General features: G+C 40.2%; 1 protein-coding gene across 1 annotated transcript in view; it reads left to right on the top strand.

The window, feature by feature from the left end:
• LOC136713581 (SH3 domain-binding protein 5) overlaps nt 1–23,188 on the top strand; it is a 28,279-nt gene extending 5,091 nt beyond the window's left edge. Inside the window, exons 3-9 of the mRNA XM_066690711.1 lie at nt 3,072–3,200; nt 15,057–15,221; nt 15,418–15,548; nt 17,039–17,081; nt 17,740–17,959; nt 20,070–20,366; nt 20,895–23,188. Coding sequence (XP_066546808.1) covers nt 3,072–3,200; nt 15,057–15,221; nt 15,418–15,548; nt 17,039–17,081; nt 17,740–17,959; nt 20,070–20,366; nt 20,895–21,112 — 1,203 coding nt within the window. The 3' untranslated portion in view covers nt 21,113–23,188. The remainder of the gene's footprint in view (nt 1–3,071; nt 3,201–15,056; nt 15,222–15,417; nt 15,549–17,038; nt 17,082–17,739; nt 17,960–20,069; nt 20,367–20,894) is intronic.
• The last annotated feature ends 425 nt before the right edge of the window (nt 23,189–23,613 follow it).

Genomic DNA, 23,613 nt, shown 5'->3' with positions numbered 1-23,613 from the left:
TGTTAGCAGATTGAGTGTTTTCTCACAGAAATCATAAAAAAAACTAAATCTGTCATGCAGAATTATCCACTCAGTTTATATCTGGTACATACTAATTATAGTTCAGTAATTATTGGTTGGTGCTAGTTGCCATCATCTTCTCTGGTTACAGCCTAAAGAAATAGTGCTAGCTATTTGATAAAGTTATGATGTTGGCCAAACAACATGTCTGTGTGTGCTCTGTGACTTTTTTTGTATATGCTCAGCACATCCTTATCTTGTGTTTTATCAGATATTCCTTTCCAAAGTGTTACTGTTCTCTCCTGTAGACAAATTAGGTGCCTGCAGTAACATTGTAATCTGAAAATGCTGCTGTATTTTTAGAAGAAAGAAAGAAAGATGATGTTTGCCTGGCGGATATGTACAGTTCTAGTGTGCAGTGTGTTGTGTACCTGGCCTATTTTACACCTGGCATGGCATTCTGTCTTTTTTTTTTTTTTTTTTTTTTTTTTCAATCATACAGCATCGCTTCCATCTTGAAATGATACTGCAGTCAATGACCTTGGATGTTCTGCAGTGGAGAAGAGGTTTTTGGTGGAAGCCACGTGCATGAAGCTGCAAACAAATGCACAAAAAAATGTAATGGATAAATAATATAATCGAAAATCCCCAATGGGATACTACTGTGGTACACATCACTTAAATCTTGGGAATATGCATTTCTTTATTGTCATGACTATTAATAATACGAGTTTTAAGAAACACAACGTGGAAATGGGAATGAAACCTCTCCAGTTAGTCGTTGTTTGAGTAATGGTGCATTTTGATGGAGTGACAGGATGTGAAATTGAAGAAATTATCCATGGACTTGGACATATTTGGAGTTGGATTTGTTTTTAAAAGTCCTCTTGTTTTTGAGCACGCTGTGCCTAATTTTGCCTGCAGACTTTAAGATGCACATAAAGGAGTTTGTAACTTTTGACCTTTCTTCTGATGTAAGTTGTGCACTATAAACTGTAAAGTTGTTTGTTTGCTTTAGAAAAGGATGACATTTATCCGGTCAATTAAGATGCTGATAATCTAAAAATAATATACTGATTGTCTACTCTTTGATGTACAAGCCTTTTATACCAAGACACAATATAAGGTAATTGGTTAATATTCCTAGAAATGTATGTTTTGTTCTCCCTTATGTATTGTTAGCATATTTTGTCATTCCTTGTTTATAAAAGCTTGCAAATGGTTTCTGTATTGAAGTTTGCATTAGCAATAGTTTTCGTTTTTTCTTGTAACATTTTCCAGTTAAAACATACTTGCACTTGTATAAACAACCACCATACTTGCGGTTATTTATTGTTTTTGGAAAAAGTGTTCTTGAGGGTTTTGTTTTTTGTTAATAATAAAATATATACCCCCCCTTGGATACTTGGACAGTATTTCTGTGCAGAAGCAGAAATAATTGTATGACTAGACTAGTGTTCAATGCTGTGGTGTGGTCTGGAATTACAAATAAAATTATGTTGCCATGGAATCGACTTTGCTATAACTTTCCTTTGAATACTCTTAGAAGTTCTCCTGCTGCTGTCAATATATTTCAGGATGTGTGATGTGAGAATATGAATCCACATCCTCTGTGTGTCCATTCATTCCTGTTTCTTTTAATTTATTTCCCGTACATTACTGGTGTCCTTAACAGGAAATCCTTGTCAACAGTTTTGATTCATAAAAACAACCTGGCAATTTGTTTTCACTATTTCAGGAATCTTAGGGTAAGAATGCCCTTCTGACTTCAAAAGTTGTGAAAGTTGTGCTAAATGTAATGAGCCTGCTGTGGTATTTTAGTTTTAATATTAAGTAATCTATGTCCTGTTTGCCAGTAATTGTTTATGCTGGTAACAGATTTAGTTTTATGGTTAAACAGTAACTATGACTCCACTTAGAAGTGGCACCCTGCAAATTATTTAATAACAAAATGAATAAATAGGGAGGTGCATATGTACAGTTCTCTTAATTTAGTGACAGCCACCATATGGCTTAAAACTAAAAATAGATATCTAAATAAATGACTGACCCTAAAAATAGAAAGCTTGTACTAAATAACAAAATAATAGCTTCTCTTTTTTCTATATACATCTATAACTGCTGCTTCACACCAAATAGGTGATTGTGCAGTGGAAAAATAATGTATGCCCTATACAAGTTTTCTTTTAGTGGTAAATAATAAATGATATGATAGGTAGTTTAACAAGTGTTTAACAATGGCTTTTACATTGATATTTATAATTTAAATGTTCCTTTTATTCATTTTTTCCATTTGGAAGGCTTGAATAGGTTCATTGTTGCCCTAACAATTGGTTATATTTAATAATTAAAGATGATCTGCAGGGAAGTGTTTGCTGTTCATGTTGGTTCATTTTACCATTTAATAAAGTAATTCTATTAATCTGAAAAACAACCAAAGCCATACATCAATATTTGCGCATTTTGCAGTATTTTAACATTGTTCCACAACGATACCTTTTATGGAGATTTCTGAATTCTGTAACTATATCATCCAGTTTTAATTATTCTACATTATACATTTTTAGCATATTCATTTTAGTGTGTTTTAGTATAGAGGTCAAGTAAATCTAGCAGTTCATAGGAAGCTTCTATGTTTAGCTTGGAGTGTCACTTCAATGCAATGCATAAGGTAATGGCTCAATCTCTGAAAGTTTGATTGTCACTTTTTAGTGTCTTTTTGTTGTTATCCTGATTTTTGTGCTGGAGGGCTCCTTTGCCATTCCTTGCTAACTTTGTTATGAGCAAATTGAATTAGAAGACACTGGTGACTTTATGGATCTATAAAGCTTGATAATCGGATTTTTGAGATTCCCCCCCCCCCCCCCGGAAATAGTGTGTTTGAGAAAAATATAAACAAACAAGAAAACATTGTCTGGCCAAATATGTCATTTTTGTTGTTGTTACTGTTTAAATCATTCTCAAAAAGGTGTCTTGGGTTCAGAGCTATAAAGGGAGCACTGTTGCCACAATCCAGTGTGTTTATACTAGTATTGCGTCTAGATGTGAACTGGTGTTGTTGTCATCCGCAGGAAGCTCGCCAGAAATTCCGCTCTGTTCTGGTGGAGGCCACGGTGAAGTTGGATGAGCTGGTGAAGAAGATTGGAAAAGCAGTGGAAGACTCCAAACCATACTGGGAAGCTAGGAGGGTCGCCAGACAGGTGAGAGACCACTTTCACTTAAAAACATTCAAAATTGTATTCCTCTTCTCCTCACTTGCACATCTGGGGTACCCTTTCCATGACACTGTTCTTCATCATCAGCCTCTTGGTGTGTCTTGGATCTTAGTGGTTACCTAGAGAGAAGAGGGATCCATGGCCCAAAACCTTGACCTTGGGTCCAGAACTGCTTAGGAGGGTGAGATGTGCGAACACAGCAAAAGCGTAATAACTATGCCCTGACAAAAAATGCAACTTGAGGTGTGTGGAGAGGTAGTGATGGGCATCTTTACGAGTTGCTCAAAAGTGCTGTAATTGGAAATACTGTAATTGGAAGGTCGCCACGGCTGACTTAGCAACTCCAAACAGATAAACAATTAATTAATATTGCATTCTTAAACTGCCAGGAGGGAAGGGCCAATGCTATTATGCAAGCCTGTTTGACTGGCTTTCACTTCAAGTGCTATACACTCTACAGCCAAAACTACCACTCCTCTTTCAGTTCTTTATTCTAGGAAACCTGTGATCTTCAAATGCTGATTTTGTGTTCATAACCAGATCATTCACAGATTCACCTGAGAGCACCCTTTTTTGTGCACCTTTGCAGTATATTTGCATAATTTCTTGTTTTCTACAGGGTGGGGCTTAAATCTTATAATAAATTAGACTGCAACCCAGAAGGATGGAAATAAAAAAGAAATCAAGTCCCCATTGGCCATGAATGCTGCCGGAAAAGAAGACAACTTTTTAGAACAAAGCAACTAGTTTTTCTTTGCCTGACATCCAAAAGGGGAGAGAGAGAGAGAGAGAGGGGGGATGGTTCACTGATAGTTTGGAGGTCCTTCAGGGGCTGGAATGAAATTTGAATGAGCTCTGTTCTAAATAGAACATTTTGCTGCATGTATTCTGAATAAGGAACAGACCTAGTAATTCATCAGCATACTAAAAAGAGTGTAAAATCCATGTTACTCAAGGTGCAAAGTGGATAGATGTTTTGTATTTCTTTTAATGTCACCCATCGAGACCTTGTTTGCAAAGGGGTTCCTGGATTGAAGGGCCATTGCAGTACCTTCTGATTAATTGTTTTGGTGGAAATAATCCACTTTTTAATCTCACTCCCCAGGGACAATGCATGTGTGTCTCTGAGAATGTCCTGCTCGCTAGTCTGATGCATTATTTATGAGCTGAAGGCGAAATGGCTTGATTGGAAATCAAGACTCACCCTCTCCCTGTCATTCATTCAGTAGCTCTGTTGTGAAAACCACAGCTGCTCCCAATTAGGGCTGTCTTGTATCAAAATCATCCAGATGATAATGTGTGTTCTTTTCAGACTCCTCCTGTTCTTCAGTCTCTCTTGAACACTTGGCTCATCCATGTGGTGGCTTACCAAGTGACAGCTTCAGACATGTACTAATTATTTTCAACATGTGGCACAGGAGTCATGCCCCAGGGATTCTTCTCATTAGCATGTCTCCTCCCCTTCAATGTCGGTTTTCACTGTATGTGTGCTCTGAGGGTATCATTACAATGATTTCTTAGGCAGATGTATTATCCAAAGTGACTTGCATTGAACAAAAGCAATGTCATGATCATTGTGCAACAAGAGACAAACTGTTAAAAGTTACACAGCAGTTTTATGAAAAACAGAACTCAGCCTCTCAATATGCCAACATACAGCCAATATAGCACCTGACATGCCAAATATATAAGTAATTTAATCTTCCATTGAGAACAGAGAAGGTCCTCTTCTGTTGATAACAGTTTGAATGTTGTAAAGCATAGAAATGTTAATCCACTAACTTCAGGTGGTTAACTTCTGTGAAATCCAACTCGGTATGGTCTTAATATTTATTGATGCCTAAAGGCCTGCTGCAGATTGCTGTGTGAATTCAGAAGTGTCAAAGTCATGTTGTTAAGGGTTAGAACTGGGTCCATGGAGTTGACATTTAAGATGTGAAATTTTAAGTCTGTTTTAAAATCTCAGTATAGGTCATTATTCATTTTGCCTTTCAAACAGTGCCTTCGTAATCTTGACTTCTTAAAATACCATTGTAATTACTGTCAAATGCTAGAGGTCTTTAGTTTCAACACAGCTGGAAGCATGCATTTTCTGGCACTCAAATGAACAAGAAAACAAACCACAGAAGTTGAATCTGATTCCTTCAGCCCTGTTATATTAATTTTAAGGTTTCGACTTCAGAATTGACAAACTCTCAATCAGATCTCAAAGAGAGAAATCTGTGACCTACACCATCAGCAGTTATTTGCAAACATCAAGATGATGGTTTCTGTATATTTTCCTTTTGTTTTTAGATCATGCAAAAGCCCATTCATTTGGTGATATGCCTTATTTGTGTGTGGGTAGTTAAGTGTTAGTACTTGCTCATATCCCTTATGCTTCATTTCACTACATGTGTCAGCAGAAAAACAGACAAAAGACTTTACTGAGGTATTTCCACAGCCACGCTCTTTGTTTCTTTTGTTGCTAACAAAACTACTGCAAGCTTTAAAAAGGCCATGTATTCAAACAGCCTTATTTAACAGCTCTCATGCTGTAATTAGAGTAGTAGACCTTTGCGTTCCAGTCATTTTTTTTACCACATATTTGAACTGCCTTGTAGCTGAAGTCAACGTGAATAGGTTTACAGTAACTGTAATAGGTGTGTTTTCATTTCCCGTACCAAAGCTTCTTTACTCAAATATGTGGGTGTTTTTCGCCAGCAGCTGTAGTTAGAGACTGCAATGTTTGATCTATGTTTATCTCGAGTAATGAACAGGTAAAGGGTATTCACACTTTGGATGCTGTCCCAAGTCTAGACTGACATTTAAATGAGAGTGCATTTGAATATGCTTAGTGAAAACACCTCTGTAATATGGATAATTAGGAGTAGTTTAGATCAACAAGAATTAATGGGATGATTGGGGATATGGGTACATTAAGTGGATTTGTCACTGTTATTAAATAATATTATTTTGGTAATCCAGCAAAGTTCATTCAACTTGTGTGGCATAATAGGGAGCCATACTTTGGCAGACTGCTGTGGTTTGACAGTCCTGTGAAGTATCTCACCATTAATGAAGTCAGCACTAGATTCAAGGTTGTAATATTAGCCTAGGTTATTTAGATCATATTATCATATAGGACCTCACTGCTTTAGAACAACTTGTTAACTAGGAAAGAAAAGGAAGTTATGTAATTTACCTACATGTGCTCATATCTGGAGAGCTACAGTGTTCTGGTTGTGAAGTGACGACAATGTCTTTTTCAGGAATAATAGGATTTCCTGGCTCTAAACCTTCCAACTTCCTTGCCAACTGACATGCCTGCCAAAAGCTGAACCCACCCCCTCTCCCCTCCCCCCAAAATACATAATCCATTACAGTCTCTGCAGCAAATTGAGTTTGCAAGCTTGTGACTGCTGTCGGTTCTGCTGTTTGCATACTGCCATCATTAAACGGCACTACCAGCATCTGATGATGTCTGTATTTTCAGGCCTTTTCTCTTCACTCATGTATCACTTTGACTGCAGCGTGACTCCTTCGGCTTAGTTGATGTTTTTTGATGCAGGAAGAGATTCCTTGAGTCGCTTTTTACTGATGGTGTTACAGCCCCATATGTAGTTTCAGAAGAAGAAATGGTTGCACATCACCATGTTCATGTGTGGCTGCAGTGGGTGATTGAATCTTCAAATTGCTTTATCAGTGCCTGAAGTGAAGGCAAGGAGGACATCCTTTCAGAGTGAGCGAATGCACTGAGAGGAGCCTTATATCTATAATTCCCATAAGTCATTATCCCTTTTTAGTATTGAGAATAAAACCAACACCATCTACTGGGTGTATACCAGACATTCACAGGTTATCTGTAGTTATTCAAGAGTAAGTTTTCTTTCTTCTTTCTTTCTTCTTCTACTGGCAGATTTCAGTACTCAACAGGACAAAGGTTTCTCACAATATAAATCTGGAGACCATTAATATAAGGATACATTGGTTAAAAACGTGTTGATAATGTATATATCATCATCAGTCCATAGTGATCCACAGCTGGATAAAGGCCTCCCCAAGATGTTTCCAATTGCTTCAATCTACAGCTTCTATTTTCCATGTCACACCTGCAAAGTTGACCTAATCTTCCCATCTTTTATGTGGTGGTCTTCTAGGTCTTTTTTTAATAATCTCTTCGGATCTATTTGATAGCTTCCTTTGTCCATCTTTGATCTGTTCTTCTAGGAATGTTTCCGGCCCATTGCCATTTTAATATTTTATTTTCTAAATATATATATATATATATATATATATATATATATATATATATTTTTTTTTTTAAATTTGCCACAATGGAGAATAGAACAGCCTAATAAATCGAGCATATACTTTATAGTGTCTTTGTTTTTATTCCTGGTTAGCATAGCTCCTTTTTTATATTTAATAGGGGAAACCCAAAACGGTAATCAGGAGTAAATTTATATATCGAGAATTCATTTTGCCACAGGCGCTCAGTCTTCTATTGTATAGGAACACTTGTTAGGTATTCTTGCAAAAGTCTTGGAGGTTTCTATGATGCACTGGAGTCTCATAAACTGCTAGACATCTACTTTTTCATTTAGATTTAATGTTAGTGAATACAATTGTGCAGGGGATTGTTTGTGCTGTATGAACAGCCTTGTTAAGTTTTGTGTTGCTTTATGAAGTTTTAATTTTGTCAGGAGGGTTAGAAGTATGTTGCCCTAAAAGACAAGATAAATTGCCATCTCTTCATGCACCTTCATATAACTGAACAACATGAAAATGAAAGGGGGAAAATCATTCGCATCCACCAGAGAGTGCATTGTAATCCAAAGTGGGAATGAAGAACAAATGGACAAAAAACAAAACTTCACAGAGGAACATCAATGTCATAGGATATTATATTATAAATAGCTCACTTAAAATTTGGACTGCTGCTGTTTAAAGAACTAAGCTATTAAACTATATACACTGTATAGACTTCAAGCTACACATTTAAGTGATTCTGTGGGCATGGTTCAAGTTTAAGATTTTTTGAGGGAGAGTTTATCTGTATTGATACCCAAATTGGCACTGAATGCAACCATCCAGTTCTCTAAGTAGGTTTGATGTTGCAGGAGACATTCTAGTTTTTCAGCTCATGGTTGGACTTTGAGACAGTTACCAGCACACTGACAATGGTTAGGTGTCTGGAATTTTCCTTGCTCATAAAATATATATTACACTGTTTTTTTCACTGCAGTTAAAGCAGATGCTTTAAGTTTAACTAGGTCATTTACATTTCTGTTTCCTTCCTCCAAAGTTACATTTGTTTGGAGGAAAAGAACCTTGAAATTGACTGGAAAAACAAGGTAGTTAATTACATGGTTACTTTCATGTGCAAAAAACCTGCTGAGATCTTTTGTGTAGAAAGGTTCATTATTCTGTTTTAACATCTAGAGCCTCTTTGTTTTTGTGTTCCATTTGAGCTTTTAGTACTTCATTTAAAACAGTATTTCCTAATTGCTCAGATTACTGTTGCTTCCAGGTCTTTAGGCATTAACATTTTTAAAGAAGCATGGTACAAATGTTGCAGGGCTTTGGCTGTACAGGATCAGGGTTGTGCGGTCACCGCAGCCAGGCACACACATTGCAGGAGTGTGGATATGGAGACGTCAGTGTTGAGTGAGATTGCGAAAGGCTTGTTATTGCATTTGATCGGCCGCTTGGGGAAAAGACGTCAGTAAAGAGAGTGAAGGTAATGGCCCTCCGGCGGACTATGGTCGTTTTGTCAGGAGTTACTGGGCCAATACACTGGGTGGGCTTTCTAATAAACGACTCTCTCTTTGTGCAGTCGAGGCTCCGCCGCTCACGCTAAAGATGACGCTAATGCAGTGTGACACGGCCTTAGTCTACAGCCTGCCTCGCTGCACTTTCCATTATCTCAAGTAATTACTTTGTTAGATTGGCCATGACAGGTCATTAAAATCTTACCTATTCTGATGCTTCCCTCTCTGGGCAGAATGATGGTGACTTTGACTTCCATGAGGGTTTCAGTGTGGAAGGACATGAACTTTGACCTTGCTCTTAGCCCTGACAGCTACATTGATGTACCTGGAGACACCACCTTATAGGACAGAACTTGCGATGTGCTAGTGTCCTTGTCCAATACTTGGGCATTGCTAAGTAATGTGGACCTGCTGTAAGAATATAGTGCTCAATGCATCCCATTTGGAGGTTGCAAAAATGTTTAAATTTCAATGTATTTATCCCATAAAAATGGAACAAAGCAGTAGCTCTGTCTCTCATGCACAGTTGTTACTACTTCCATAATGACATTTTGACGCAAAACAAAAATAAAATGGGAGAACTGCAGTGTGCTGGGGTATAGGCTAGACAGGGCATTGTTTGTACACTACCTTCCGGCTTGCATATACTACTGTGAATGCATCAGATGAAAGATTTTATTTATTTTTCCCCATTTGGTTGGTTTGTTGTGAGCTTGAGTTGCAAAAACAAAACAAACGCTCAACACTAATTGAAAGTAACCTCAGAAACCAGAGCTTTACTGAACAGACCAGACCACGGAGGGTTGTCATTTATGATGGTAATTGGTGCCAGACTATTTTACAGTGTGCCACAGTAAACTCATCTGAAGCTATCTGTAGAAGCTCATTATTTTGACATCTGGATGTTTCCTATCAGGCTAAACTGTAAGGTGCCTGGAACTTGTTTGGTTTTATCAGCTTGTTTCTAGTAAGATTAGTGTAGAATTCCTGCTCATGTTTTTGTGGATTAGCAAGCTGTTAGTGTTGGACATTACGTAACACAATTAGCAAGTTCTGAAATTCATGACTTAACATTATTGCACAATGAGGAGGCCATAAAGTGTGGTGCCAGAGGTCTGAACTGAAACGGACAAAGCTGCTTTTGATTTGAATAATTCTTTGTTCCAGACTCTTAAACCAGAAAACATTAAATCCCGCCTTTTCAGATCCTGCTTAAATATGCTGTGTAGCATTGCCAGTGGTTGGTTACAGCATTTGCACTGTTGTCCAGGTCTGATATATAGGTACTTTTTCATTTTTCATAAGGTAGCTCACTGGAGAGGTTTGTGCTCCATTTACTGTACAGTGAAAAATGACTGCACTGAGAGTATAGTCACAGATCTGCAGATACCTAGCCATGATTTGTACCCAGCATACAACGATTCATTTTTGAAGTTTTACCAGTAGACTGTTGAGTCATAGTTTTTTAATATTTAAAATGTATTTGGAATATAAAATGGGGGGCAATTTCTGTTATCTCGCAGAAATAAATCTCCAGAATACAGCTGAAACAGTGTTTTCCAGTAATAAATGGCTGTGAAGTAAGATGGCATTTTGATGATTACACGGGAAGCTATGTACTATTCCCTTGTATTTTCCCATAACTTTCTGAGTGTTGTTATGTCTTTATAAGCAGATTGTGTCGTAGGAAATGTACGCAGTCTGCTCTGGTCATGAGCCTTTCAACCTTTGCCTTCAATCTCACAAGCAGTGAAAAATAAACATGCTCTGAAGCTTTCCACTAGTGTACATACAACATTATACAGCACATTTTATGAGTGACTTCTGGAGAATTAAATTATACTCATACAGTACTATAATTAAACATTCAGCTTTTCTACAGAATGGGCATACCAGGTCAAGTACGGTGTCTTGAGCAGTACTTACCATAAACAAATACTGTAAACATGAAGACATTTTCTTTTGTGCATCTTGAACATAAATGTGGGTCAAGCCTGTCTTTCCTTTTTTCCTTGCCTCATGAGAGGTGAATAAGTCACTACCAGCATCTTTTTTTCCCATCTCACACTGCCAGTTGGCCTCCCTTCTTTCTTCTGACTGAATGTTTAATTTAAAGAAAATTAAATTCCCTATGGGTTTCATTTGTTGTTTCAAATGATCTATAAGTCTATAAGTTATTTTACAATTAAAGATTTAGTATAGCACATTACAAAGGTTTGCTTAAGTGTACCTAATAAAGGAAGGAATAGAAGGAAATGATTTTTCTCAATATTTGTCAGGTTTTTCTTTAATACAATTTCAAATAACCTGCTGGAGTTGGAGTCTCCATTACATTTTTAAACTGGTTTTGTGCAGCCATGTTTTCCTCATGTGAAAGCCCACTGAGGGCAGACATATATTCCACTGTGAACTAAGAGTAGACACATTTCTTTGCATGTGAGAGATGGTGTTGTTTGGTTAATGTAGGAAGATGTTTAAAACTTCAGAAACAGTGGAAACACTACAGGAGTAAGGTGCCAATTCATCTAGTCTATGATTTGGCCATGTTGAATTCATTGTGATTCACTTGCATTGGTGTTTAGGATTTTCTCTTTTGTAGTCTCAGTCCAACACAATTATTTAGGGATATTTAATATTGAAACTTTTTAGTCAGTCGTGTGTTTGTGTTTTGATCATTAATTTGACAGGATAAATACATAGAATGTTCATATCCTGTAGTATGGTGCATCTTGGGAATCTGCAGTTTTTTGGATTATACTTGTCAAATACTTTGTGGGAAGTTCACAGGGAGAGCAAATTAGTCCTGCACAACACCTGTTTAATTTGACAACCTGAGGGGGGCTGGGTGCCTTAGACATGATATTTCTCACAGTCTACTTTGTGTGCCTGCTTAACACACCACAACCAAGCAATTTCACTGAAGAAGATTGAGTGTAGATCAATCTCCGCTTACAATTCCAGCTACCAGAGGCACATATGGATGCCTGTGGCATGGTTTTGATGTGATGCACTGTAATGGGCTTCTAGATGCTTTCATGCTCTTAAGATTACACATCTTGTCAAAGCTTTGACTCTCTCGGTTGGTCCTGATTCCATCCCAGTATCCCTGAGCTACTACTCTGACAGCTGTTCATCACTCTATCCAGGTACATTTCCACCGCCAGCATAGAATACAGCACATCAGTGAGGCATCAATCCTCTTAGCAGGTCCCCCATCTCATTTCTTTCTCTGTGCATGGGTTTGAATTTTGAAATACAAGCATCATGCAGTCTCTTTAATCTCCTCCCAAAATCATAGGTGAGAAGTAGCTGGCAGAATTAAATGTACAAAGCTGTTACGTCTGCTTTCATCTCTGTTCAAGCTACTCTCAGTACTGAATTTCAAACAGCTGCCTAAATGCACTCGAAGCACCAGAAAATGTCTTTGCTTCATTTGTCTGGCCCCTTGTGTTTGATTTTATTGATGCAGTAAAATATGGTAGTTATTGAAAGAAGGGGCCAGTGGGTGGGTAAAGAGCAGGGCACCTTCCCTTTCTATTGTTGGTTAAAGTTAAATGCCAGAAAAAAATATAATAAAAAAGTAGATAAAGAGTAAAGAATTCTGCATTGGATAAGATTGGGGGGAAGAATGAAACCGTGAAAGAAATAAATGGAATTGTAGTAGGCCATCCATCACTGCGGACAACTCAGCAGCCGTGAACAGAGTCCTTCTCTCACTTCCCATCGATACAGTTTAAAAAGGTGCTAATGTGGATCTGTAGAAGAAGACCTGCGACTGCAGCATGAAGGCCAGAGTCCTAAACCACGGCTTTGAAGCTGCTGTTACTGAAATGGACGCCATGGGCACGGTGACTCATCAAAGTCTGGCTTTTACTATTAAGGTGACATCCACATTAGGGATTTTATAAATAACAGATTTCCAGTCAGGGAGGACAAGCACTTTTGGAAACTGTGGCAGTGGAGCGGCAAAGGAAATAGCATCTCCTTCTTGTCCCTTTGTGTTTTGCCAGAGACTGTAAGAAGCCTCAGATTCCTGGTCCTTAGGCCATAGCTTGATGAATGAAATTTGCTTCTGAATATAAAGTAAGGGGTTCATGTTTCTTAGAATTTTATTTGAAAATAATGAGTACCCCCTACCTCCTGGCAAATAATAATAACCATTCCATGTGCACATAAATCCAGCAGTACCAGTGAGAGATTAACTGTGAAATCCACATTGTCTTATCTGCAGGGCTTAGTGAAAAAGATCTCCTTCTGTTGGCGTATGAATTAGGCAAATTTAGAGATGATTCTCCCATATTTCCTGTCTGAAGTGTGTTCATTAATGCAGTTGCACACTTTCAGATTGGTGTGAATGTTGAAGCACACTAATTCTGGTGGAGAGATATAAATTCTAATCTTCAATTCAATATGAGTATTATTTGCAAAGGATATTGAAAATGAGGCTTGATATTTGGACTCGTCATGTTTGGTTTGTCATATTTGTTATTAATGTGCCATTTGGACCCACATGGCTCTGTACCTGCAGATAAAATGACTGTGAAGCAACAGAACAGCTGCAGGAAGTGAGGGTAATGACAGCGCGTTTCTCCACATTGTCAAATTTGTTATGAAACTTCACAGGGTATAAAACTCCAGTAACCACTATCTTCTCTCACCCAAGGTGCTTAGACTTATCTTGGCAGCACACAGATCTGTTGATACATTGCAACCGATTGTAAATTCAAATGAAGCCTCACTGTGGAGTAACAGTCAATATGTAGATGTAATACTGCTTCTGAAGGGAAAATAAAGATGGTGGTAATGGAATGAAAGATTATATTGCTGAAGGGGGAAAAGTATATTAGAACACTGCATGAGTATGAGTTTCCTCTAGACAGGAAGTTGATTTATGTCTGAGGGGCCTATGCTATGGTCCTGGATTTTCCTGTGTTTCTTCTCTGTTTGGAAGTATAAGGACCACTATTTGTTTGTCTTTTTAGTCTGTACTAAAAGTCTCCCTCATGATGCATTGTCTTGCTAGCTATAGGTGTGTGTAAATAAATGTTTTCCCTTCACAATAAAAATAATGTTTCCCACGAAAGTGAAGTTTGTTAACCAGTCAATTTTAATTTAGCCTTCAGAAGAAAACAAACAATTTAAGCTCTTGCAAAATTTAATTGGGAGAAAATCGCAAGTGTAGCTGAGTTTTGCTAAATAATGGCCTTTGGCTGTTGTTGGCTGTGTCTTGTTATTGCCCTTCAAGTAATCAAAACATCTCTGGCTTGTGTAATACTTTAGCATTTTCATAGCTAGAGATTAACACCTTTTCTACCATTTATTTTCCTCATGTGGTTGTACGAATGCCTGAAGCCATTAAACTAATTTGTTTATGAAGTGTTAACGATAACTGCAGATTGCGGTGTGAAATCAAATCCATGGATAGGCACCAGATTGAGGCAAAGACAGGTTTTCTTTTCTGCAATCCTGTTATATATTTTTATATATTCTGCAAACTGATGCCAATCTACAGTGTTCTATTTTCATAGAACGTCATATTTTTGCAATGTGACAGATTGACATTTCATTCAGTCTAGTGTAGGATGTGAAGAGAAAAGCGGGATTTCAGGGCTTGGAGGCATGAGGTAAAATCCACGCTGACGTTTGTAGACAGCACATTGTATCTAGGCTGCAGGGGATGTGGTAGCACAGAAACAACAGATGGCGGTCAGAAGGGGGTCACTGTCACCGCTCAACCCGGATTAGCCGGAAGATCCTATGGAATGACTCTGGGGTTGGTCCTGTTTATACAAGAATACTGAGGTGGATGTTTTGGATCGGGTTTTGGCGGGTGAGTGAGACCCTGGGGCGCTACATGATGTCATCTCATTTGTATAAATAAAGGCGTCGATGAATATTTGAAAAGGTTTCTATGCTCTGAAAGTTGGGCCAACAGCAGCCGTGGGTTGATCCTGAGGCTGAGGAGTAACCTGGGCCAGAGAACATGGGGATAGAGAGTGCCGACAATAGGGGAGAAATCTCTGGCTTGCTGGTCTGGTTTGGCCTCCCTGACCGGATGTCTCTCTCTCTCTCTGTCCACCCCCTCCAGGCTCAGTTGGAGGCACAGAAGGCCACTCAGGATTTCCAGAGGGCCACAGAAGTGCTGCGAGCGGCCAAGGAAACCATTGCGCTGGCCGAGCAGAGGCTGCTGGAGGATGACAAGAGACAGTTTGACTCAGCCTGGCAGGAAATGCTGAACCACGCCACACAGAGGGTGGGTACCTGGTGACAAGAAACTGTGATAAGATCAAAGGAATTTACATCACCAGATTTTTTCAGAGATGTCACACATTATAGTTCTAAAACCAGAAGATCAATCTGACAGGAATAGACCTGCCCCCAAATGGTCCAGGTTTTTGTCCCAACCATAAACTGTTAATTGATTTAGACCTCTGTGATGTATATTACAGGTAATGGAGGCGGAACAGACAAAGACCCGCAGCGAGCTGGTGCACAAGGAGACGGCGGCCAAGTACAACGCAGCCATGAGCCGCATGAAGCAGCTGGAGAAGAAGCTCAAGCGAACCATCAATAAGTCCAAGTGAGTTTCATAACTCCCTCTATCAGCTGTCACATATTTGTCTAAATATGTTTTTCTTAATTTGGCGGTTATTAGCCGTGCGGTTGTTATGCCTGCGCTTTGGAAAATGAGGTACAATCTGATGACGTCTTGCACAGCTGGGTTTAGGTGGTATGAGAGTCAGCTGCAGCTCTAGGTTTCAAGTTTGGAATACTGATGAGGCCATGAGGAAGCTGAGATAAAATGGGGAAAATATGGGAAAATGTTTAAATTCACATCCCTGCGTTTATTTGAAAAGCACAGCTCTCTTAGGCAAACATTGTCTTTGTCTCAGATGTGCTGTAATCCCAGCAGTGTCGGGTTGAAAGCTGTATTTATCATGGAGCTGCAGTGCCAGGAGAAGGAGAAACCTTTGGGGTTTCTGTCTGCCTGTGTTCCCTCAGGATTTCCTCAAACTTTACATTAATTAACTGCAGTCCTGACAGTGCTGCGGCACCAGCTTCAGTGGAGCTATAAAAGCAACATTCATATTTTAGATTTGCTTAAATGTCAGTGAGAAAAATACCCCTATAAACCTTATTGCTGGGCTTGGTTTACAATGTATTTATATGATCCATGATCATCAGTCCAAATGAATGTTTGATAGATGGTAGATGGCAGTCTTATGCTTGTATGTAATCACAATTTCTCTTTTTTTTTTTTTTTTGTATCACTGTGTTGGGATGCTATGAGTTAATGTAATCTCAGAAATGTCATCACTTAATCCTCCCTCCCCGTTCTTTTAGGGTTTAGCCTGCTTTTCCAGTGACACGTGCCATCGTTCAACATGCTATCATTTCAGATTTTCCAAACAATTTCTTCATTAACTGACACGCTCTCACCACACTGGTCCTTGGCGCATTGGAAAGATGAGATCATTTCAGGATTAGAGTGCCGTGCCCTTCAGAAATAAAGGCTGCTGGTGGGGGGGGCGGGGGATTTTGATGATTTTATTTTTGAATTTGAACAGCCTGTGTTAGTGGATTGATATGACTGCTTACATCCTCCACACAGCAAGAGAGGGAACTGAGTAATTCTGCATTTAAAGACTGAGAGACCAAAAGCTGAGTCTTTTTAGTCCAAAATAAATGTTTCTCGCATTAAACGTTCAGTCCCACCCTGGAGCCTTACAATAGGCAGCTTCATTCCTCTGGCCTTGGTTTCTGGAGTGTGAGTGTTGGATATCACATGAGGCCGGGGCTTGGGGTTGAGCATTCATTTTCTTAACAGCTTCTTGGCAGGGCAAGATGTCTGAGCCTAATTCTTGCCAGGTGTGGCCTACACTTTGAATTATGTAGTAAACTGAGGGTCTGTGGAGGCCTGGACTTTGCTTCTTTCTGTGTAAAACTTGAGGAATGTAATGGGTCACTGAAACGGAGTTTGTTTTCGCTGGGTTAGGCTTAGGTTACCAAAACAACCCGCCAGTTGTGTTTCGCTGACTCAGACGTTCTTTCTCCGTTTCTCTCTTACAGGCCGTACTTTGAATTGAAGGCAAAATACTACCTACAGCTTGAGGTTTGTATTTCAAGTTAATCATTTCTACACTCCCGTATGTGTCCCAGTAACAGTAGAGCTAAAAACGCTAGGCTCTTGCAGCTCCATCAGTCTTTTGGCGGTTCAGCGTGAAGACATAATTCCTGTCTGGAGTGTTAACAGCACACAGAGAGGTATTGACCACAAGATTATAGTGGAAGTGCAAGTCTGAGACATAAACCTCTGCCTGGTTTATCATCCAGGTTAGGGGGGCTTTTCTGACATGTACTGATGTTTTTTTAAATCCAGTTTAAGGATTTTTTTTATTCCCTTCAAAAGTCCTTTGCCCCATTTAATCAGGTATTTCGTCGATGTTAAGGCCCACATTTTGTGAAACGAGTGCAGCAGTCAGGCTGGTTTGTCTAGGCACTGCCCGGGGCTGTGATTTCACTGTCAAAATTACAAGCAAAACGGCACAACCACATTTAATCGTTCTGGGACATCAGACGTCCTGTGTTCCGTCTCAGACACTGATTGTCAGGTTGTTTTTCTGAGACCAAACGATATCCTTATTATTATCATTCTCGTTATTATTTTCAGTATTTTGAGTTACTTGTTTGTCAGACATCTTTAATCAAGGGGAACTGCACTGGTTTTCAAGAGTTATAATCAAACTTTCAACATACTATTTCCCCTTCAGCAACTGAAGAAGAATGTGGATGAGCTGCAGGCCAAGCTGTCCCTGGCAAAGGGCGAATACAAGGCGGCCCTGAGGAACCTGGAAATGATTTCAGACGAGATCCACGAGAGGAGGCGCTCCACCGCCATGGGGCCACGAGGGAGGGGCGTGGGGGCCGAGGGTGACAGCGCCTGTGGGGATGAGCTCTCCAACTTCAAAATGGAGTCGGACGCCATCTCCAGTGAGTGAAAACCATTATTGTTCAGTGTTAGTTGTATAACAAAATTAACCTAAATGTGACCAGCCAGAACCCACCTTTTATCTTATTTACCAGCATGTAAACACAGCCAACGCTGCCTGGACACCACTCTGCTAAATGGGGTGAAGTAGAAGGTGTGGGCAGAGCACTGCAATAAAACTGCACTAGTCTCAGGAATACAATAATGGCAAACGTAATTCAGTAGCTGGTCTATACTGTTGGTGAATAGAGGGAGAAAACACATCTGCACAAAGCAAAACTGACTAACAGAGAAAATTCTCTCTTCGTTACGCTCCTCTGTGGGCAGATTTGTTTTGGAAAGGATGTGTGCTTTATGAATTTACAGGATGTGGACCAGTAGGTGCAATACTTGTGGGTTAAAAAGAGAACTAGCTGTAGATACAGAAATAGTTCTGAAAATGTGGCCCTGGTATCACAGTTAACCAGAACAGCTCACTTCTTTCTCTGTAAACCCCTAAAGATTCAAGTCCGGTTAGGGTTACAAAGTATTACTGCTTCACTGTTTAGGGGTGACTATACTATGCATTAAACCTGTCCTCCAGTCTAATAAAACTGGCAGTGTGGAGAATATATTTCACCTTGGTTTGTTCAAGGGATTAAGAGTGGCTGACATGCTTTATTGCTGGTTGTATTTGAGCAAGATTCTTCACGGCTTCAGCGAGGGCTCCTGGCAGTGGTTGAGAGACTAACCCACCCGTGCCATTGAAGGACACAGCAGGGGACAGGCTTGTGTGCAAATGAACTCAGTCCAAAGCTGTAAAATAAAGCACGACATCCTTTAATCCTGCTTTCAATAAATGTGGATCTCACATTGGACGAACAGATGAAAACTTTGCTTTGTTATTGCAGTTAATAGTATAGCCGGCTCAGAAATTGTCCCTGGGGATGGTAGGATTTCATGATTTATGTTGTATTTATTTAATATGGTCATGCTTTTTTATGCTTAATTAATTTTAATTGGACATTCACCAGCCATCGTTTTAAGTATAAGAGCAGTGCTGACATTTGACTACACTGAGTCAGTATATTGTTGCTGCTTATGAATCCTTATTTATAGGCCTAATATCTGTGACGTTGAAGACTTTCACAAATCAGCTAAAAACATCACAGAGGTGAGAGTTTATCGCTTAAAGCAGACAGATGTAACACCTGTGAGTTAGTCCTGAAGAGATTCTCCCTACAGAGTTCGCCACAGCAGTCTTCCTGTTGTCTGCGGCTGATAAATAATTTTAATGTATTCACGGTTCTGGTGATTTAGCACTTGGGCCTGTGACCAAAGATAGTCTGCTGGAAGGATTGAAGCTTGGAAATAGTGAGAAACATCTGCAAAGACAAGAGACGTAGACATTACAGAGGTCTATAGTTTTCTAACTGCAACTTAAGGGACGAGGCCGAGTTGATCTTAATCAGTCAGAAGTTGGATGCTTTCCCAGGAAGAGGAAGCAATTTGGGCAGACTAGTGGGTGGACGTCTTCTGAGCTAACAATTTGAGAGTTACTCTTAGCTTCCCAGGACTCGGGGTCTCTGGAGACCTGAGCGGTCAAGTTATATATTATTTCAACACAGTGTTTTCTTGAAATATGATCTGGAGAGCATGTGAAGGAGTTTCTGACTGCTCTATGACTGAGGGAGGAGGCCAGGGTGAGGGTTGTTTGACATGTTAGAGTAAATGCAGGGACAAGGAGCAAGCCACCGAACAAAGAAGATTGAGATTTTAAACATTTTTTGTTTTAACCCAGTTAGAATCCTTCATTCCCGATAGGAACACTCATTTGTTCTAAGTTATAGCTAGTCCCAAGGTAACGGTTTGTTTTTCATCTTGAAGTACAAAGTCCAATTTTCAAAACCACTTAAAGAAATAGGTTGGTTTAATCAGTCTTTCATTTTTCTCCTGCCACTTTATCAGTCTGGGTTAAAGTGATTTAAACAGTAAACATTTGAAACAGAGCTCCGTTTACTCCAAACTGAGCCCACAATCAGATTGAATCTGGAGATAAAACCATACAATTGGATGTGAGGGCCTGACAGGGGAAGAAAAAAGTCAAACCTGGGCTTATTTGTGTTTCCACAGTGACGTCGGAGGTGTTCGAGGATGATAACTGCAGCAGTGTTGTGTCTGAGGAGGACTCGGAGACCCAGTCCATGTGTAGCCTGAGCTCTGGGCCCACTAGTCCCCTGGAGCTGCCTAGCCCCTTCCCCTCAGCGTCCTCCTCCTCTTCCTCCTCCTCTCCCTCACCCTCCTCCCGGCCCAGCAGCCTGGACCTGCCCAGCCCCGTCTCCCTGTGCGACTTCGGCCTCATCTCTCCCGTGCTGGGGCCGCGCAGCGAGTGCAGCGGGGCGTCTTCTCCGGAGTGCGACCTCGAGCGAGGTGAGAGGCAGCACCAGCGGGTGTGCGTGTGAATGTGTAGGTAGGAGTGTGCGAGGGTAAATCCTATAATCTGTATAAATACATTGTGTTTTTCCAGATTTCCAAATCCACGCCTACACATTTATTTTTCCTGCCAAAATGTTACCCAAAGGTTACAGTGAGAGAGGACAGTGTTTGAGGAGTTCTTTTGAACAGCCCTTAATTAAGTTTGTAATTTGATGATCGAGTAAATCATTTATAATTCATATTGCACATACATATTTAACAGAAAATATTTAGACTCTCGCCTTCGAGCTTTAATTTATGCTTTATGTAGAAGGAAAATGTTATGTATTTGAGGAGGACTGAAGGAAAACAGGGGAAGCAGATGTTGAAGAGACTGTCATTGATGCCCGTGCTTTAATGAACACAACAGTTGAAGGGATGATGAGGAGAAATCAAGCTCAGGATGAGATTTGTGGTTTGTGTTCCCTTCAGAGGGCCAACCCGGGCCTGTGTTCACCCGCCTCTCATTTTCTGTGCGTACAGGCGACCGAGCAGAAGGAGCCGAGGATGAGGTCGACAATGTGCTCAAAAACAACAACAACAACAAGACGACGACGAGCAGCACCGGCCTGGAGAACCGTTTCAGCCGGCTGGCGCTAAAGCGGGCAAAGACTGACAACCTGAAGAACGCCGAGCGCGAGCGCTTCAGCCGGGCCCCGCACCCCCCCACCGCCGCCACGCTGCTGGTGACCGGGATGTGAGACGTGAGTGCGTTCTTCACCCACAACCCCCTCCATGTGCCAAGGACCATTGTGCCAATAAGCTTTACTCCCGATAATCTCCGGTCTCGAGCAGACGGTATGAAGGACACCACCTATGAGTTACTGTAAATGACTTTTACTCTCGCAGTATGATTTTTGTTTCTCGTTGTTCAGTTGCAAACGTTTAAAATCTCCCTTCACTTGATAGCAAGGTCTGTTTTGCTTTAGTTGATCTGTTATTAAATATTTACACCTCATACTTGCGTTGGAAGTACAACTTTGCATTGCTTAGAACACACGTGTGCAATGTGTATTTAAATCCTCAAATACTGACTGTTATTGCCGTCCCCCTGCCATGTCCTGCCTGTGTGCCTGTCCTTCCAATGACCTGTGCCGTTTGTGCGAGGACTTCTATTGTGTTCCTGTGGATTGCCTCTCAACCCCTTCTCTCCTTCAGGGTTGCTCTTGAAGAGTGTCACTCAATTGTCTAGGACTTTAACTCGCAGAGGACGCAACGAACTGCAAAAATTAAATGAAAACAGAAATGTTTAAAGGCTGAAAAAGTCTTAACTGTAGCTCTCATCTGTCCTGAAAATCTACCATGTTGTTTTCCCAGACAGATGGGCGAGTCGGAGCTCTGTTCACGCTCTGTTTAGTGCTCCCGGCACTGTGACATTACACTGAAGGGGCCTGTGACAATTAGACATTGATGGCAATGTAGTTGTGTTGGCCGGGTGTGTGAAATGTGAAGACACCAGCCACAGGGGAAGGAAATAAGCACCTAAAAGTGAGTCAGGAGTCAGATCAGATCAGGGTGGAGTCCAGACTGCATTTGTGTTTTTAAAAGTATTAATAAAAATGATAAAAGCACAAATTTGACTAGTTCATTTATTCTGCAATGCCAAATTTGGTCTTTAACCTCCTCTGATCTCCTTTTGAGTCGAAAACTACAGACTCACTGACACTCGATACAATGTCATGTGAAAGGTATAACTATTATATCCTTTTTTAGTTTGTATCAAATCAATTCCAAGAGGGACCACACACTTAAATTGCTTTTCCAGTCGAGAACCAAATGGTCCTATACAGAGTGTGGAAATAAAAAACAAAATCTGGCAAACATAATGGTTTAGCTATGGGATAGATGTTATCAGTTGCCTGAGCTGAACTTGGCGTAGTCTGCTCCTGTTAAAATGTCTGAAGAGAGACGGAGATGCAGCTGTTGATGGGGAAGTGCCCTAAACCAACACTGGCCTGTTTCATTACTGCTTTACTGCTCTGTAGCGCACGTCTCCCACAGAGGAGATAACACTGTGACCACTGGGGTATTAAACGAAATCAGAGCGAGATGGGAGGGGCGGCCCGACACACCGAACAGGGACCTGGCCGTTGTATCTTCTTGCTGCGGGAAATGCCACTTACCAGTTCCTTTGTTTTTTTTGTATTCCTTCCCGAAACACAAGCTTCTACAACATGAGCAATCCTCCAAATACTAAAAATAAAGCAATATGTGCAGATAGAATTATAAATTAAAGAAATGCATTTTTTGTATTGACGGACGATCGAAAATGTCTTCAGTATTGGTGAATCTTTTGTGGAAATCTAGTTGTACTGTGTTCCTGTCTGCACCTCCGCAGCCAGTTCCTTCGGGCCGGGGGCGAGGGGCGTCACAGCCAGTTTGCTGAAACTACAGTGTTTGAGAGAACCCGTCTGGAAGTGAAACTAAACCGACCTCTTGCTTCCATTCGGCTGACTTCATTGTCTAACTCCACTGCCGCTGTTGAACGTTTTAGTCCACCACTGGCCACTATAGGTATCTGGGCCTGAGTTACAGTACTTTACTTGGTAGCTGCATCTTTGCGCTGCCTTGCTTTTGAATATATATTTTTTTCTTGTGTGTGTATTGTATTGTAAAGTATATCAATCTATATTTCCACTGTGTCTCTTTCACTGTGTGTAGTCATGGCAGTAGGGGTGGCAGTGTCTCCTTGAATTCTATCTTTTCAAGTGTCTTGTAAGGTATCTCATGATGACTTGTGTATCTGTGTTAAGTTAAATAAACTGCTATTCACTGCATTAGAAACTTTCTTTTGGTTTAATTTATAAGACAAACTCAACTGCAACTGAAGCCTAAGAGTGGAGTTCATACACGCAGAGGGTGGTACACTCAGTTATTTTAGTTTTCTAGTCTCTGATTTACACTGTTGCTGTATCACGAAATATCTCCATGCAACTAACATTATAAAGACACATCAAGCTTACCAATAGGTCATATTTTAATTGATACAAATATTTCAGCCATATCAAGTATTACTTTACTTGCATATGGAGATACAGGACTGTCTATTATAACCGCTTATGAGCTTTGAAATCAATAGAAATGCAGACTCACGTATTGACAGGATGCTGTCCACAGAAAATGGCTCTCACTGCCTCACTCTCGGGAAGTGAAATGAAAGGGTTAAACACACAAGATTAAAACACGCATCTTGTTTAATTAA

The sequence above is a fragment of the Amia ocellicauda genome, chromosome 18 (genome assembly GCF_036373705.1).
Source record: "Amia ocellicauda isolate fAmiCal2 chromosome 18, fAmiCal2.hap1, whole genome shotgun sequence".
NCBI lineage: Eukaryota > Metazoa > Chordata > Actinopteri > Amiiformes > Amiidae > Amia > Amia ocellicauda.
This window is presented reverse-complemented; position numbering and strand designations above follow the sequence as displayed.